This window comes from Macrotis lagotis, chromosome X (assembly GCF_037893015.1).
Source record: "Macrotis lagotis isolate mMagLag1 chromosome X, bilby.v1.9.chrom.fasta, whole genome shotgun sequence".
Lineage (NCBI taxonomy): Eukaryota > Metazoa > Chordata > Mammalia > Peramelemorphia > Peramelidae > Macrotis > Macrotis lagotis.
In genome coordinates, this window is record NC_133666.1 from 455353581 (window position 1) to 455369590 (window position 16010).

At 34.4% G+C, this 16010-nt stretch overlaps 1 protein-coding gene and 1 pseudogene across 6 annotated transcripts in view; one reads left to right on the forward strand and one right to left on the reverse strand.

Moving 5' to 3' along the window:
* The window catches only part of ESCO1 (establishment of sister chromatid cohesion N-acetyltransferase 1), a 66348-nt gene that overhangs the window by 5484 nt on the left and 44854 nt on the right, over positions 1-16010 (forward strand). For 5 of the 6 annotated variants that reach the window (XM_074200532.1, XM_074200536.1, XM_074200535.1 and 2 more), the window contains exons 2-5: positions 8497-8543; positions 10460-10519; positions 12453-12550; positions 13805-15996. In XM_074200532.1, the coding sequence (XP_074056633.1) occupies positions 13807-15996 (2190 nt within the window). In that variant the 5' untranslated portion in view covers positions 8497-8543; positions 10460-10519; positions 12453-12550; positions 13805-13806. Of the gene's footprint in view, positions 1-2265; positions 5151-8496; positions 8544-10459; positions 10520-12452; positions 12551-13804; positions 15997-16010 lie in introns of those variants that run through there. The other variant, XM_074200533.1, reaches the window with a different exon arrangement.
* Positions 6513-7365, reverse strand: LOC141497753 (CCR4-NOT transcription complex subunit 7 pseudogene; annotated as a pseudogene).

Consider the following 16010-nt stretch of genomic DNA (forward strand, 5'->3'; position numbering starts at 1 on the left):
GTAATTATCCTTTTTCTGAGCCCTTTGAAATCTGCATTGTATTTGACATTTTTTTCATCCTCTTTTACAAATTCTAAGGTCACTTTCCTCCTAAATTTTTCACTTGGGGAAAAAAACACCCAGAGAAAAGCCAGAGTCAGTTTTTGGATTCAAGTATGTATGTGTATGTGTGAGACTGTAAATAACTCGGACTGTGCCACATGTGTGTGGCTACTGAAATTATCAATGTTACCTAAGTGTTTATCACAAGAGAAACTAATTGTCCTATTAATCTGATCCTCTATGTGGATTGGACTGTATTTGGAGTGTTCTATATGTTTTTGTTCACATTGTGCCATTCTGACAACGAATGCCTATGGGAACAAGTAAAACACATCTAGTAATAATATGAAAGTTCATATCAGTTAATGTTTTGGTTCAGAGAAAAGGTCGGAGGATTTGAAAGACATCTTTAAGAGAGTTCTCAATCTATTAAATAACCATTATCTACTCTTCTACTCCACATCAACTATACACCTTATCATAGGCTTTTTCTTTTTTTTGAGGCAATCAGTTAAGTGACTTGCTCAGGGTTACTCAGGCTAGTAAGTGCCTGAGGTCAAATTTGAAGTCAGGTCCTCTTGATTCCAGGGTTGGCACTCTGTCCACTGTACCTAGCAACCCCTATACCCTTAATCTTGACATCATGACCCACAAGTGTTACATTTATATATTTATGCATGTTGTATTTCTTTTATGGTAATTTGTTATCATTCCATATTTTCCCCATGTTTTAATTCACTTTATTCTTTGTCTTCACTGTGATGGCCAGTCCTTCCACACTTTAGTTTCCTTTAAAAAAATTTAATTTTAATTTAATTTAAAAAAATTAACAAAACAAATCAATTTTTTCTCCTTTTTCCTTCCATTGGGAAAAAAAGAAAAGCAAAATCCTCTAACAAATTTATTTGTCAAACAAAATAAATTTCTTCTTTAGCCATGACCAAAAAATATATGTCTCATTCTGCATCTTAAGTCTGTTCATCATCTTTCAGGTTAAGTAACATGCTTCATCATTGGACTTCATTAAGTTTATTAGAATTCTTGTTTTTTTTTTTTAAACATTGAATTGTTCTCTTGGTTCTGTTCACTTCACTGTGCCTCAGTTCATTTAAATCTTTCCATATTATGATCCCTTTCATAATTTCTTCTGACATCGTATTCATATACCATATCTGTTTTGTTCTTTCCCCTCTTAATGATTACACTTGAATTGTCATTTCTTTGCTTCTGAAAGAGGTGGTATATTTTTGTACATATGTTTGATCCTTTAGTTCTTGTCTATGCCATCTCACTTCACTAGCTACAGCTTTTCCCTCTTTTCCCTCTTTCAACTCCTTAGTGAATTAGTTCAACTCTAGACTGTCCTCTACAATTGCCTTGCCTCCTTGTCTTGTTGGTGATCATACCTTGCTAAACCCCAATCTTGAAATACTCCTATCTGATCCTGCGTGGAGTTGGAGAACATCATAGAACTAAACATATTTATATTATATAATCTCATCTGAGCCTTCACTGTAAATCCTTTCACATTCTGTAAATGATTCAATATTCTCATTCCAAAACTTCATTCCTCTTTGAGCTCTCAGCTGATTTCACTTCAAAAAAAATGAGTTCATTTGCCAAGAACTGTTTTCTTTCCACTCCTCCCCCCCTCATCAGACATATTCCCTTACTATCTTTTTCTTTACTACTATATTGTATGAGAAGTTGGCCGTTTTCCTTGACAAGGCAAGCAAGTTCCTTTGCAAGTTGCCCTTATTACCACCACCAACCCTCAAATTTTTGATCCTTACCTGTTTACAAACATGGTCACGTCTCCATCATTAAAAACCCTTCATTTGCTCCAATCACCTCTGTTTATTTCTTCCTCTCCTGGCTAAGCTCTTTGACAAAACTGTCTTATCCGGGTACCTCCACTTCCTGATCTCTACAATTTTGTTTCTGGCATCATTGTTTTGACTGCAACTCTCTTTAAAGTTAATAATCTATTGGTATTTTTTTAATCCTCAGCCTTCTTGATTTCTCTGAAGCCTTTGAAACTATCGATCATCTTTTCCTTTGGATAATCTCATTAAAAAAATTTTTTTTTTGTGGCATTGTTCTTTCCTACATATCTTAACACTTATTTTAGTTTCCTTAGCTTTATCTTTAACTAGGTCACACCTATTAAAGTTCTTATTTTTGGTTATATCAAAGCTTCTTGTGTTTTTTTAAAACTTTTGATTAGTTTCTTTTGTAATCGTTTGTATTTTATCTTATACATCCTATTTATTTAAGACAGCCTGTTTTATTATACAGAATTGATATATCTATTTATAGGGTTCTGACATGGTCACTCCTGAAGTACTGTCCGTACTGCCCATTGTCCTTCACTGAATTCATTCCCATTCCCCCTCTCCTTAAAAAAAATTCTAAACTTCCCCAGTGCATTAAAGAAAGTGTTACATTTGAGTTCAAAGATGTTTCCCTTCCTTCCAACTCCATATTAGAAAAGACTTAGATCTGACACAGATATTTTTGTGTGGGTGTGAAATTGTGCCATACCAGTTCTTTCTCTTTCTTCACAAGTGGATAGAATCTTCCTTCATAGGTCCTTTGTAGTTAATTTGAATATTCTTGTAACTCAGAATAGCTAAGACATTAACATTTACTCTTTGAACAATATTGCTGTTATTGTATGCAATATTCTTTTGGTTCTGGTCATTTCACTCTTCATTATTTCATGCAAGTTTTTTCATGTTTTTCTGAGATCAACCCTCTCATCATTAATTTACATTCTAGTAGCATTCCATCATAATCATATTACTATAATTTGTTCAGCCATTTTCCAATTGATTCTCACCCTCTCAATTCCTATCTCTTTGTCACCACAAAGAGTGAGCAGTTATAAATATTTTAGAACTTGTATGTTCTTTTCCTTTTCCCTTGATCACCTTGGGAAACAGACCCCATAGTAGTGTTACATTATCAAAGGTTATATACATATGTTTTATAACTCTTTAGGCATGATTCCAGATTATTCTCCAAAATGAGTGGATTGGTTCATAGCTCTAGCAATAGTGCATCCTTCCAACATTATCATTTTCCTCTTCTATCATTTAGCCAGTCTGACAGGTATGAGGCAGTATCTCAGTTATTTTAATTTGTATTTCTCTAATCAGTAGTGATTTGGAGCAATTTTTCATATGACTAGCTTTGATTTCTTTCTCTAAAAACTGCTTTCTCTATTCTTTGACTATTTGATCAATTGTGGAATAATTCCCAAGTGTTTTAATTCTTTTTAAGTATTTAATTCTTTTAAAAATAGTTTCTAGTATTTAAAAAAAATTTTTTTGACTTTCAAATTCTCTCACTCCACTGCTCCCCCCTCCAAATGGCAACTATGATAGAGATTATAAATGTGCAGTCATTTAAAGCATATTTCTATGTTAGTCATGTTGAGAAAGAGAACACAGACCAAAAAAGTACACCACTACAGATGTAAAAAAAATAAAGGAAAATGCTTCAATCTGCATTCATGTTCCATTAATTCTTTTTTCTGGGGGTGGATAGCAGTTTTCAACAGGAGCCTTTTGGAATTGTCTTGGATCATAGTATTGCTAAGAATGGCTTAATTTCAGTCATAATTAATCATCATACCATTTTACTATTATTATGTCAATGTTTTTGGTTCTACCTACTTCATTTGGCATCAGATTATGTAATTATGTCTTTGCATGTTTTCTGAAAGTGTTTTTCTTATAGTATAATAGTATTTTAATGCAATCAGACCACAGCTTTTTCAGCCATTCCTCATTTGGTGGACATTCCTCTCAGTTTCCAAGATTTTGCCACTACGGAAAGAGCTGTTATAAATATCTTTGTACAAATAGATCCTTCTTTTCCTCTTTTTTTTTTGTGTTTGGGAGGGAGGGGTGAAATGTCTTTGTTATACAAATCTAATAGTGGTATTACTGAGTAGAAGTATGTACAGATATATATCTCTTTAAACATAGTTCCAAATTGATTTCCAAAATGGCTGAATCAGTTCACAGTTCCACCAAAAATATTCTTATATTTTCTTATAAATTTGACAAAGTTCTCTGTATATTTGAGATATGGTACCTTTAAATTGTATTATTTTCCCTCTCCCCCCAATTTTTTACTTTCCTCCTAATCTTGGCTACATGACTTTATTTGGACAACAACTTGTAAATTTAATGTAATAAAAATTATCCATTTTGCATCTTACAATGCTTATTTCATTCCTTTTAAAACATTGTGAGAACCTAAAAAAAAAAAGAATTTAAGAGTGGCTAGGTGGCGCAGTGGATAAAGCACCAGCCCTGGAGTCAGGAGTACCTGGGTTCAGTTCCGGTCTCATACACTTAATAATTACCTAGCTGTGTGGCCTTGGGCAAGCCACTTAACCCCATTTGCCTTGCAAAAACCTAAAAAAAACCCCCTCAAATTGTGAAAAGAATGAACAAACTGCCATTGAAATTTGTGACACACAAATGGTAAATAATTTCTACTCTTTTTTTTTTTTGGTGATCTCATCAGCTCGTCAGTTGCAGCTCTCTCATCTCTATACAGATGATTCTCAAGGCACATCTTGTATCACCAAATACCTCTTGAATATCTAAAATTTTATAATGCTTAAGCATCTCAGAATTGAGATGATGAATTACCACTTTTCACCAATATAAGTGGATTCTTGGATTTTCATGGTTTTTTGAGAATACTTCCAGCTTTTAGAGTCTGTAATTCTGAATTTTTCAGAATTTTAGAAGTCTGTTTTTCAAGTCTTATGTGGGGTTTCAATCTCATATAACTTAAAATAACATTTCATTCTTTATCCAGATATAGAGAGCCTCAAGATCTATTCTTTGTCTTGAGCCAGAATTTGAATTTGCCAGTGCAATAAATTCATAATTACTGTTGGATGCTAATGATAGTATTATCTTTACTCTTTCCACAGTCATCAGGAAAACAATCGTATAAATTAGCTTTTGGATCAGAAGTTTAAAGCAAAGAAATAATGAATGAATAAAAAAATGCTTGTGAGAAGTGCTTTAAAAATGGGACATCTAAAAGTTGCTTATAATGAATTCAAATCTGATAATCTAGTGAGTGGTGTTTTATGAATCTGTAACATAGTTTTAGGAGTCTTTTTTGCATAAAAATTGGAAAGTATATAGCAGTTTTATGTTTTCCTAAAATCATAATGCAATGATTGATTGATATTGTAATGAGTGAGAAAAAATTCAGGGGGCAGCCAAGAGGCACAGTAGATAGAGCACTGATTCGGGAGTTAGGAGGACCTAAGTTCAAATATGGAGTCAGACATTTAACAATTGCCTAGCTGTGTGACCTTGGGCAAATCGCTTAACCCCATTGCCTTAAATAAATAAAAAAAGAAATAATTCAGTGTATTTTATTTTTACACTTGTCAGGTGACTTTATTCACTCTAATTTGTCTTGTCATTTTGTTGTTTTACAACAATTGTGTAATTGTTTTTGTCTTTGTAGCAACTACAAAATCATAATCTCTTCTAATTTAATTTGGTATAAGACATACCTAAGGTATCTTGTCTTTGGACTTACTGACTTGTGGAGTCGCCAAAACAAGGGCTTGGTAAATATGACTCCCAAAGGGGGGGTGGTAAAAACAAACGAGGAAGTGGACCAAGGCAAAGGTGCAGCCATGTCATGGGGGTGCTGACAGCTCTGGCACACAGGTGGAAAGCTGCTGTGAAGCACTCCTTCAGTCCCAAAGCCCATTCAGAGACCAATCTGAAAGCCACCAGGCCTGGTGAACGGGGTTCCAAAACCCCAGGGACAGTGAGCTGGGGCTCGACTCTTCAGGAGCCCCCTTTCTCTTTCAGGAGAGGTTTGCCAAGACAACAAATTGCAGTACAGTAAATAGACTCTGTTCCATGGCTCCAAAACAAGAGAGTGCTGTGTAAAACTGGCAAATGATCAACTTTCAGGCTAATAGCAAGGAAAACTGAAACTTCTACTAAAACGGTGGATCTGAGTCACTCTCTAAAGTACAGAATTGATGGTCCACAATCTCAAATAGCTAAAACTCTTGTGTATTGGAAGGGACAGACATGAAACAGGGCAATAAATTACAGTCAGTGCTTGTTAATCTGGGATTGGGGAGGGAAGAGGTGTGGGGTACAAACTAAGACCAGCTAGATATGTTTACCAGAAAATTGAGTATGATATGGATGTTCCCCTTGGCCACACATACTTGCTAACAGATGGATTAATTATACAGCCATATTTAACTTGAAGACTCTTCTACTTATCAAGATCTGTGAAAGGAATGGTCACAATTAGTACTGAAAGACAAAAGAGAAGGCAGGGTCAAATAAGAAAAATCCTTATATTCTACTGTCCAAAGGATTTAACTGGAGATAAAATTTATATGCAAGCACATGTGTAGCTCCAAACACCAAGGTCTGTTGTCCATCCATTTCATGTTATGACGGCTTGCTGGTCGCCTCTTCATATGCCTTCTCCATACCATTCTGCATGTAGGAGTCCGAATCAAGATCGTTCAAGTGCCCACAATACTTGGCATCATCAGTGTGATCTTCAAAGGACATTTCTCTCATTTTGAAAAAGGCCATCCCCATCAGTAAGGGGTCAGATCCTGCCTGGTGCTGTGGTCCTATCTGCTCCGACTCCAGCTGCTCTGCCACTTCCTGCAGGTCACCCTTGAGGTTTTTGCAGCTCTTCATGAGGTACTTGACATCATAGATGATGGGAAAGAATAATCAGAGAATCTCAAAGAAGTTCAGCTCTTCTTCAGGCAAGTTAGGGTTGGTCAAGATTTTGATTAAATAGCCAAAGTCATAACTACTGTGAAATGAAAGCCTCTTGACCCCCTCACACAGGATGATGCCTGATGACATGAGAAGTTCTGCAAAATACTGGGTCTCAATCCCTTCTTCCTTGTGCTTTTAGACTGAATTCCCAAGGTTGTTAGGAGCTTGATGGAGTCCTGGGCGTACGTATCCTCCGTTAAATTAAACTTAAAGTTGAACTGCCATGTTGAAATTCCTGGAGGGTATTCTCCTTGCTCATTCATAAATGTCAATCCAAGGTGAAGTATCTTTAGCAAGTCTACATTACATCTCAATAGCTAGTGCTGATAGCATTACTTCTGAATTCTCCAATGGGTCTTGTAACCACACCTGGACACTTGGTGCCCATGGCAACATAATTATATTTCTGTATAACTTGACGAATTTTCTTCATCTCATCACCCAGCTTGCAAGCCCAAACTTCACAGATTCTTTGGCTATGATCTATGGTTGCTGCTGGCATAGTGGGAACACAAAGGGTTTAGATGCCAACAAGCATCATAATATTAAACTTGATTGAAGAGTCATTTTATAAAATAAGGTTTCTTATCCTTTACTTTTGTATCTCCACTGGTGCCCATGCAGTCATCATGCTCCTCCGCCTCATCCTCACCATAGAGTCAAGCCTCAGTGGTGGCCCCATAGATGCTGGCCCTGGAGAAGGGGGCATGGGAGCATGTGGTGCCACCTCTCCTCACAAATCCCCAATATATTCTTAAAATCTTGTCAAATTTAAAAGTCTTCTGAGTTATCAAATTATTTTTTGACCTGTCTCAGGAGTTTGGTCAGCCTTTTCTCTGTCATCCTATCCAGGGTACAGAATTAGATCTAAAAGCTTTGTTCTTCCATGAAATCATTTTCACATTCTGGGAATTTTAGGGGGTGATTGGAAGGTAGAATTTTTTTTTTTGTCCAGATACAGACTGTTGTAATAGTGTTTGTCCTTCGTTTTTGAAGAAGCCATGACATCAGGGAAGTAAACTGGATTTGGATGAGGGAGTGCTCTACTAAATCACCAGTCTCATTTTCTCCTCCAGAACCATCAGGGTCCAGTGGTCAGATATGAATCTGGATGACTGGGGATGGCCCTGGATGTGAGGCTATCAGGTTTAAGTGACTTGCCCAAAGTCACACAGCTAGTAACAGTCAAGTATCTGAAGCTGGACTCTTAAGGCCAGTGCTCTATCCACTGTGCCACTTAGCTGCCCTTCCAGACTGTTATAGGCTGGGCTGGACACTACTCTGTCAATGTTTTTGGTTAAAGTGACATTTTCTTGGTGAGTTTTTCCTTGCTGATATCCTTTGCTTAACAAAATTGCCTCTGTTTTCCATTTTCTTTCAATAACTTGGAGCTAATAGTATTCTTGAAAATGTATTAATAAAAAACTCATTACTCTTTTCTAAGGCTCAAAATACAAGTAAATGTTTTCAAAATTTTAAAATGTGAATTGTTTTGTACAATTTCACTAATTTATTTGCCTGTGAAAAGTCACTGAGAAAATATGTTCATGCTGACTGTATACTATAAAATAGAACTTGTGCATTTTAGATTAGAGCTGTATATTTTTTAAAATTTTATTTTGTGCTTTTTATATAGATACTTCATATTTTGCTGGACTTTCTTTGTGGAACTTCCTTTCAGATGTAAGTTTTTAATGAGTAATCTTTAGGTTACTTGTTTGAAATCTGCAGAGTGTCTATTATATATAAATACTAAATCTATGTTACTGTAGAGAATAGTATGCAACCAATATGCTAAAAGATTTAATTATGGTATTTCTCATTAACTTTATATTTAGTCATTTTTTAAGATAATCAGCATTGAGTTATATCAATTAGATGTTGGATGAAGTCATCCTATAGCTTAATTTAAAAAAAATTATTGTGCAAAATTTCTCAAAAATTATTGTGTTCAAATTCACATTATTTTGTTTTTGTGTTCTAGTAAATCAATTTAAAGTTTAGTATTAGACCTTTCACTTATTACCAGTCAGATGCTTAACCAGAAATGTAGTTTCATACGCTGAGAGTTTTGAGACTGTTCTACAATGCAGCTGCTGTTAATTTTGATTTATGTATAAGTCAATTGAAAGTGATTATTTAGGAAATTAATTTAAACAGGTATTATATAATAGTATTGAATTGTAGGTCCTCAGATTAGTTGAAAAATCCAGATCCTTAGGCATTTATCGGCATCCATCTTTTTTTTTTTTGCAAGGCAAACAGGGTTAAGTGGCTTGCCCAAGGCCACACAGCTAGGTAATTATTAAGTGTCTGAGACCGGATTTGAACCCAGGTACTCCTGACTCCAGGGCCAGTGCTTTATCCACTGCGCCACCTAACTGCCCCTATCAGCATCCATTTTAGTCATTTTTAGAGGAAGTTAGAGACCATAAGAAATAAAAAAAAGTAGGCCTTTCTGTTCTCTGCAGGGTAGATAGAGTTCATTAGGGAAACTGAAAGAAGTTGTGTCGTATATGATATTTGCTAGTATATAGCACTAATACAAATGCCATCCGGTAGAGAAGAAAGGAGATCTGTGGAGAATCTATTACTTTAGGAGATGAGGGGTGAGAACAGGAAATATAAAAGCTGTCCAGAGAAGTGCTGTCATTAACACTGAAGAATTTAGGGCAATACTAGAAACTTTGCAGCTCATTTAAATAGTCATAATAATTATAGTTTGCAATCAATTTTGACACTGTTTATTATAAAACCTAATGGCCACAGAGTATCCAATTAATAGAGAATTTTAGAGGCAATGAGATATTTCAGCAAAACTTCCTGAACTGTTTGTTATCCTAGAAGAAAATACTCTTTCTTTCTTTAAAATGACTCTATAGTATTATGACTTTCCTGTAGTGTTCATTTTCTGTGTAGTTTTTTGATTGAGGGAATAGTCCCGGATGATTTTTGGTATATCTGAATTGTTTTTGATGTTCTTTTGAGGTCTCTGAGGCTTTATGGTCTAGTTACCAATTTGACTTTCTTGAATGTAATATATTGAAGAAATGAATGCTAATAAATTAAGAGGACAGCATTCTAAATGCAGGGTGAAGTTTATGTAACTTAGAATTTTGATGGTTAATTAGAGAATTATCCATTTTTATTTAGTCTTGATATATTTATTTCTAAGATATTAGATATGTTAATTTAGCCAGAAATATTTACTATAGAACAGTGTGCAAATTAATGCATCTTAAATTTTTAATGGTAAAATTATTGAAACAAAATTTAAATGAACTTTTTGTGCATTTTTCAAAGTTATCCCCTACTATTGAAATGTAGTCTATGCTAAGTTGGGAACCCTCCAGGGGAAAATAGAATGCTGTGTAAAAATGAGACATTGGGTCTGATTGAAATGTGCTTCTATTTTCTGAGTACAATTCCAGAAGACAACATCAAGTAATTAGGCAATTCAACCTTAGTTTTTAAGATGGGTTAGTGAATCCTTAGTGAATCATTTAGATGAAAATGATTATAGAATATTTTTGATGAATTTCTTTTACATAATTCATTGATATACATTAATAATACACCTCAATTCTTTTTTTTAATAGAATTGTAAAAAAAATTGGCCATCCAATTTTTAAAAAGAGGTACTCCAGCATTTTTGTGAGGTAAGTAGCTAATGATTGTGTTTTTCAGGATAAATTATTTGGTTGCCAGGGTGTTGCATATTATTTATGCTATTTTATTGAGATTTTCGAAGAAAAAGAAAATTTTTCTAACCAACTCATCACTGAAATAAAATAAACTGTTAACATAGTTTTATTCATATCATTCAAATAATTTTGTAATTGGAAAGTTAGTTACAATTATCTGCAGATGATTGGCAAACATAATTTAGAACCACTAGTACTAATATGAAAAGTAATATTAACTGTAAGGTATCACATTATTTAGAATTTTAGTCTTGACTAGTTTGGCTGCTAAAATTCTAAAGGCACAAAATCTCTGTCATTCTTAGTCTCTGGACTTCTTGTAAGTAAAAGCTAGATGACAACTTATTAGGCATGTTGGTTAGACTACTCATGCTTCAGGGATGAGTTGGGCTAAATGACCTTAGAGGCTCCTCCCAATGATGAAGTTTTGTGATTCCAGGAAAAAAATGTTGTGGAATATTTTAGTATAATTGTTAGATGGGCATATAGAGCTTTTAACTTTTAAGGAAGATTTAAAAGCATTTAATATTTTTCTGTAATGAGTTTCTTTGCATCTTAAAATTAATTTGTATTTCTTTTACCTTTAATCATTATCATTATATTTTCTCAACATGTTTGTTTTATTAACTGTGTTCTTTTTGGACTGATACACAAGTTCATCAGATATTTTGGCATTTTTTTATTACTTTGTTGGTCACATGGACAAATTATTTCAGATTATTGCTTTTGTGAGACCAATAATTTTACTGTAATTACTTAATATTTATAGTTTCTACATCTACCGAAATGAATACTTTCTGGGTCTTTCTTTAGAGGGTTGTAGGGTAGATATGTTTTGTTATTCTTGTACCCTCTTCCCAAGACTTCCCAAGAGCTTCTCTCTTCAGTGAACCCAGTTTGAACATTTGACCAGTAAATAGGATGTACTGCTTAGCATGGTATAAGCAGAGAACAAAATTTGTTGATATATCATTGGATTTTATCCCGTTCAAAATTTTTATGCTCCACTGTTACAGTTATTCTAATTTTGCCCTGGATCAAAGAATCCATATTGGGGTAAGGTGTAAGACTGAAAAAAACTTAAAAAAAGAGTGGTCTGATAGTTTGGAGGAAAATTAGGAGAGAGCTGATAGGAACCTTAGAAGTCATCCAGTCTAATCTTAAAATCTTAAAGATATATATATATATATATATATATATATATATATATATATATATATATAAATTTTAAGTAACTTGTCCAAGATTACACAGGTCTAAAAGTGATGGAACTAGTATTTGAATCTAATTTTCTCTGATTTTTCAAACTCAGTACCTTTTCCATTCTCTTAAGCTGCCTCCCAATGACTGAATTTCTATAACAGAAAAATTATAATTTTAAATGGGAATAAATCCAAAATTAACTTTGTATTAAGTAACAATATTAGTGGAATCACATATTAATACTATAATATAGGTGTGTTAATATTTTTGATTTGACATTTGGATAATAAAGATAATAGCTTCATTTTCTAGATAATTGAAGCTCAGATAAATTGAAGATTTGCCCCAAAGTCTTACAGCTGTAAAGTTGCAGATCTGGGTCAAGAAACCAGGTGTTAATTCTTTTTGTTTTGTTTTTGCTTTTATTTTTTATTTTTGCAAGGCAAATGGGATTAAGTGCCTTGCCCAGGGCCACACAGCTAGGTAATTATTAAGTGTCTGAGACCAGATTTCAACCCAGGTACTCCTGACTCCAGGGCCGGTGCTTTATCCACTGCACCACCTAGCCACCCCCAGGTGTTAATTCTTGAGCCAGTGCTTCCCCCCAATTCTCCACTATCTTAGGTGAAAAACTGCTATTATCTTTTGTTGAATTTAAATGTTTTCATACTAATCTTTCCTCTAGGTAAAAATGTAATGTGTCAAGAACAAGTTTATAAGGAATGCTTTTGTCATATTTTCAGAAGTTAAGGTGGCTGAAGCTACATCCTTTAGGGAGAAACTGTAAGTAAAACACATTTGTCATATTGAAATTAAACCAAATTGTATTCAAATAAGAAAAATTAAGACTTAAATACGAGGATCATCAGTATATATTTTCTTTTTTAATTTTATTTAAGGCAATGGGGTTAAGTGACTTGCCCCAAGTCACACAGCTAGGTAATTATTAAGTGTCTGAACTTATATTTGAATTCAGGTCCTGACTCCAGGGCTGGTACGCTATCTACTCACTGTGTCACCTAGCTTCCCCCACTATATATTTTCTTTCTTTTTTTTTTTTAAAGAAAGATTTTATTTATTTTGAGTTTTATGATTTTTCCCCTATTCTTGCTTCTCTCCCCCCAACCCCTTCAGACAGCAGTCTATTAGTCTTTACATTGTTCCCATGGTATACATTGATATAAGTTGAATGTGATGAGAGAGAAATCATATCCTTTAGGAAGAAAAGTAAAATATCAGAGATAGAAAAATTACATAGTAAGATAATGGTCCCCCCCAATAAATTGAAGGTAATAGGTTTTGATCTTTGTTCAAACTCCATATTTCTTTCTCTGGTTACAGATCGTATTCCCCATCACAGATACCCCAAAATTGTCCCTTGTTGCACTGATGGAATGAGTAAGTCCATCAAGGTCCCCATGTTGCTGTTAGGGTGTACAATGTTTTTCTGCTTCTGCTCATCTTGCTCAGTATCAGTTCATGCAAATCCTTCCAGGCTTCCCTGAATTCCCATCCCTTCTGATTTCTAATAGAACAATAGTGTTCCATGACATACATATACCACAGTTTGTTCAGCCATTCCCCAATTGAAGGACATTTACTTAATTTCCAATTCTTTGACACCACAAACAAGGCTGCTATGAATATTTTTGCACAAATGATGTTTTTACCCTTTTTCATGTTCTCTTCAGAGTATAGACCCAGTAGTGTTATTGCTGGATCAAAGGGTATGCACATTTTTGTTGCCCTTTGGGCATAATTCCAAATTGCTCTCCAGAAAAGTTGGAATGAGCTCACAGCTCCACCAACATTGCATTAGTGTCCCAGATTGCCCACATCCCTTCCAACAATGATCATTGTCCTTTCTGGTCATATTGGCCAGTCTGAGAAGTGAGTATGTATTTTCTATGTAACTGTGTATTTATTGAGTAAGTCAAAATTAAAAGTTCAAATGATGGTAAATTGAGGCTATTTTGGTACATTGTCCTTGGTTAGAATAAGCTATAAATTTATACTCTTTTTTTTTTAAACTTGCAGAAATGGCAGCACAGAAAAGGAAATCTACAATAGTAGAACATTCTGCTAAACGGAGGAAACTAGATAATGACAACAAACTGACAAATTTAGCAAACAAAGAGAGAAATTTCGAAACACGACATGTGTCAAATAAATCAAAATCAAATAACTGTAAAGTACAGAAGAAAAATTCTCCCAAAACCTTTGTCAAAGCTGACAGGTCACTGAACAATAAAACCACCAATAATTTTACTAGGTCTTCTTCCCAAACTCAGTTAGTTGAAAAGTCACAATCCAAACCTGAATTAAGTAGAACCACCCATAAAACTTTGCCATTAACTCAATCAGCACTGAAATCTCCAAATAGAAAAAATTCTTCTCAGACTTCCCCCAAATCCTCCAAAGTAAAACATAAGAATCCTTCAGGGTCCAATAATACGATTTCTAACAATGCCCCAGAAAAGGCAGAGAAGTCTAATTTGGGTGAAACTAAAATTTATTTTGACAGTGAATGTCAACCTCAGTTGAAAATAGATTTTAAGAATAGTTCTGGAATCCAGAGCATCAAAAATACAAGGCATTCAGTATTAGATCCTGCAAGGACATTTAAAACTACTCAAAGGAGTCCAGAGTCAGAAATGAAAGCTACAAGGGGAAAATCAAAAGAAAATAATTCTGCTACATCAACTAAAATTGTAACAAATAACAATAAGAAAACCCAAGAAGTTAAAAATTCTCAGAGGAATCTAACAAAATCAGCTTGCAAGGAATTAGAAAAATTGTTGAATAAATCTTCAAGTGATTGTAACACAAATGAAACTGAACAAGGAACACACATGACCACTAGGTCAACAAAAGCCTTCTTTGATGAAAAAAAATCTAACTGCATTCACAAAACCCAGGTGACTATGAAGAAACATTCACCAGAACCTAGACAAAATAGGAAACCTCAGAAAAAAACAGAAATTTCTAAATCAAAATGTGGCATTCAGTTGAATGAACAGCTTAATAGGAGATCACAAAGACTACAACAGTTAGTAGATGTTTCTACAAAGTCCTTGCGTAACAGAGAAATTAAAAGTCAAGTTCTAGAAGTAAAGCAAACTCTATCTTCTAACAGAGCAGAGTCCTGTAGCAAAATTAAAATTAAACCAAGTCAAACTAAAATTGTGCAGAAAAATTTAAAACGAAAACTCACAAGCTCTGACTCTAAAGAAGATGGACTCACAGCAAGTAAAGTATCAAATTCACCAAAAAAAAAGAAATGCAAGGTAAATAATAAATTAGATGGTGCCTGTGGTCCTCAGCACAAACAAGGATCTGAAAAATGTCATCAGCATGAAATTAAAAAAGAAGATAAAAACTCTGTGCCTGTCATCTCCTCCCAAGACAAAAAAGCAAAAATGGCCACTTCTCTGATTTCAAAAAGGAATAAGGAAATTAACAAGGAGTTAGTTCATACTAAACCAAAAAGCAGAACAAAATCAAAAAATTCACAACCAACAGTACCTGAAGAAAACACAGATAAACATTCAGAGGAAATTGTAAAGACAAAACGTGTAAGCATCCTTGAACTGTGTGAAGAAATTGCAGGTGAGATTGAGTCAGATACAGTTGAAGTGAAGAGAGAAACTTCATTTACTGAAGGTGGAAAAGAGGATGAGAGTTCAACAAAGTTGGAGCTGACAGAAGTTGAAACACAGACGGATATTCAAAAGGAATCAAATGAAAATGTTCAGTGCAAACGTTTTTTCCCCAGTAGAAAAGCCAATCCTGTAAAATGCGTATTAAATGGATTAAATAGACTAGCTAACAAGAAATCCAAATGGACCAAGATTAAACTAGGAAAAGCTAACCATTTACAACAAAATAGTTTAGGTTCCCCAATTGCTCCTAAAATGGACCTATTAAAAAATAAACTTAAATCTCCACAAGCCTCAATTCATCTGACAACTTTGGAAATGCATCATCCAAAAAGTCAAAGCCAATTGCTAATTCCGAAACCATGTGATAACAAAGATTTAGCATGCCAGGAAGAAAAACAAAAAGAGATTTCTTTACAGGAAGTCAAAAGTAATGGTAAAACAACTGAAAAGAACAGAGCTATGGAAAGGGCTACTGAAAATGGTCAGCTGGATATTCAAATTAAATTTCCTCCCAAACCATCACTGGATAATCAGATGAAACATTCTCTTGAACCAACACTTGATGAGGTAATCAATTTAAT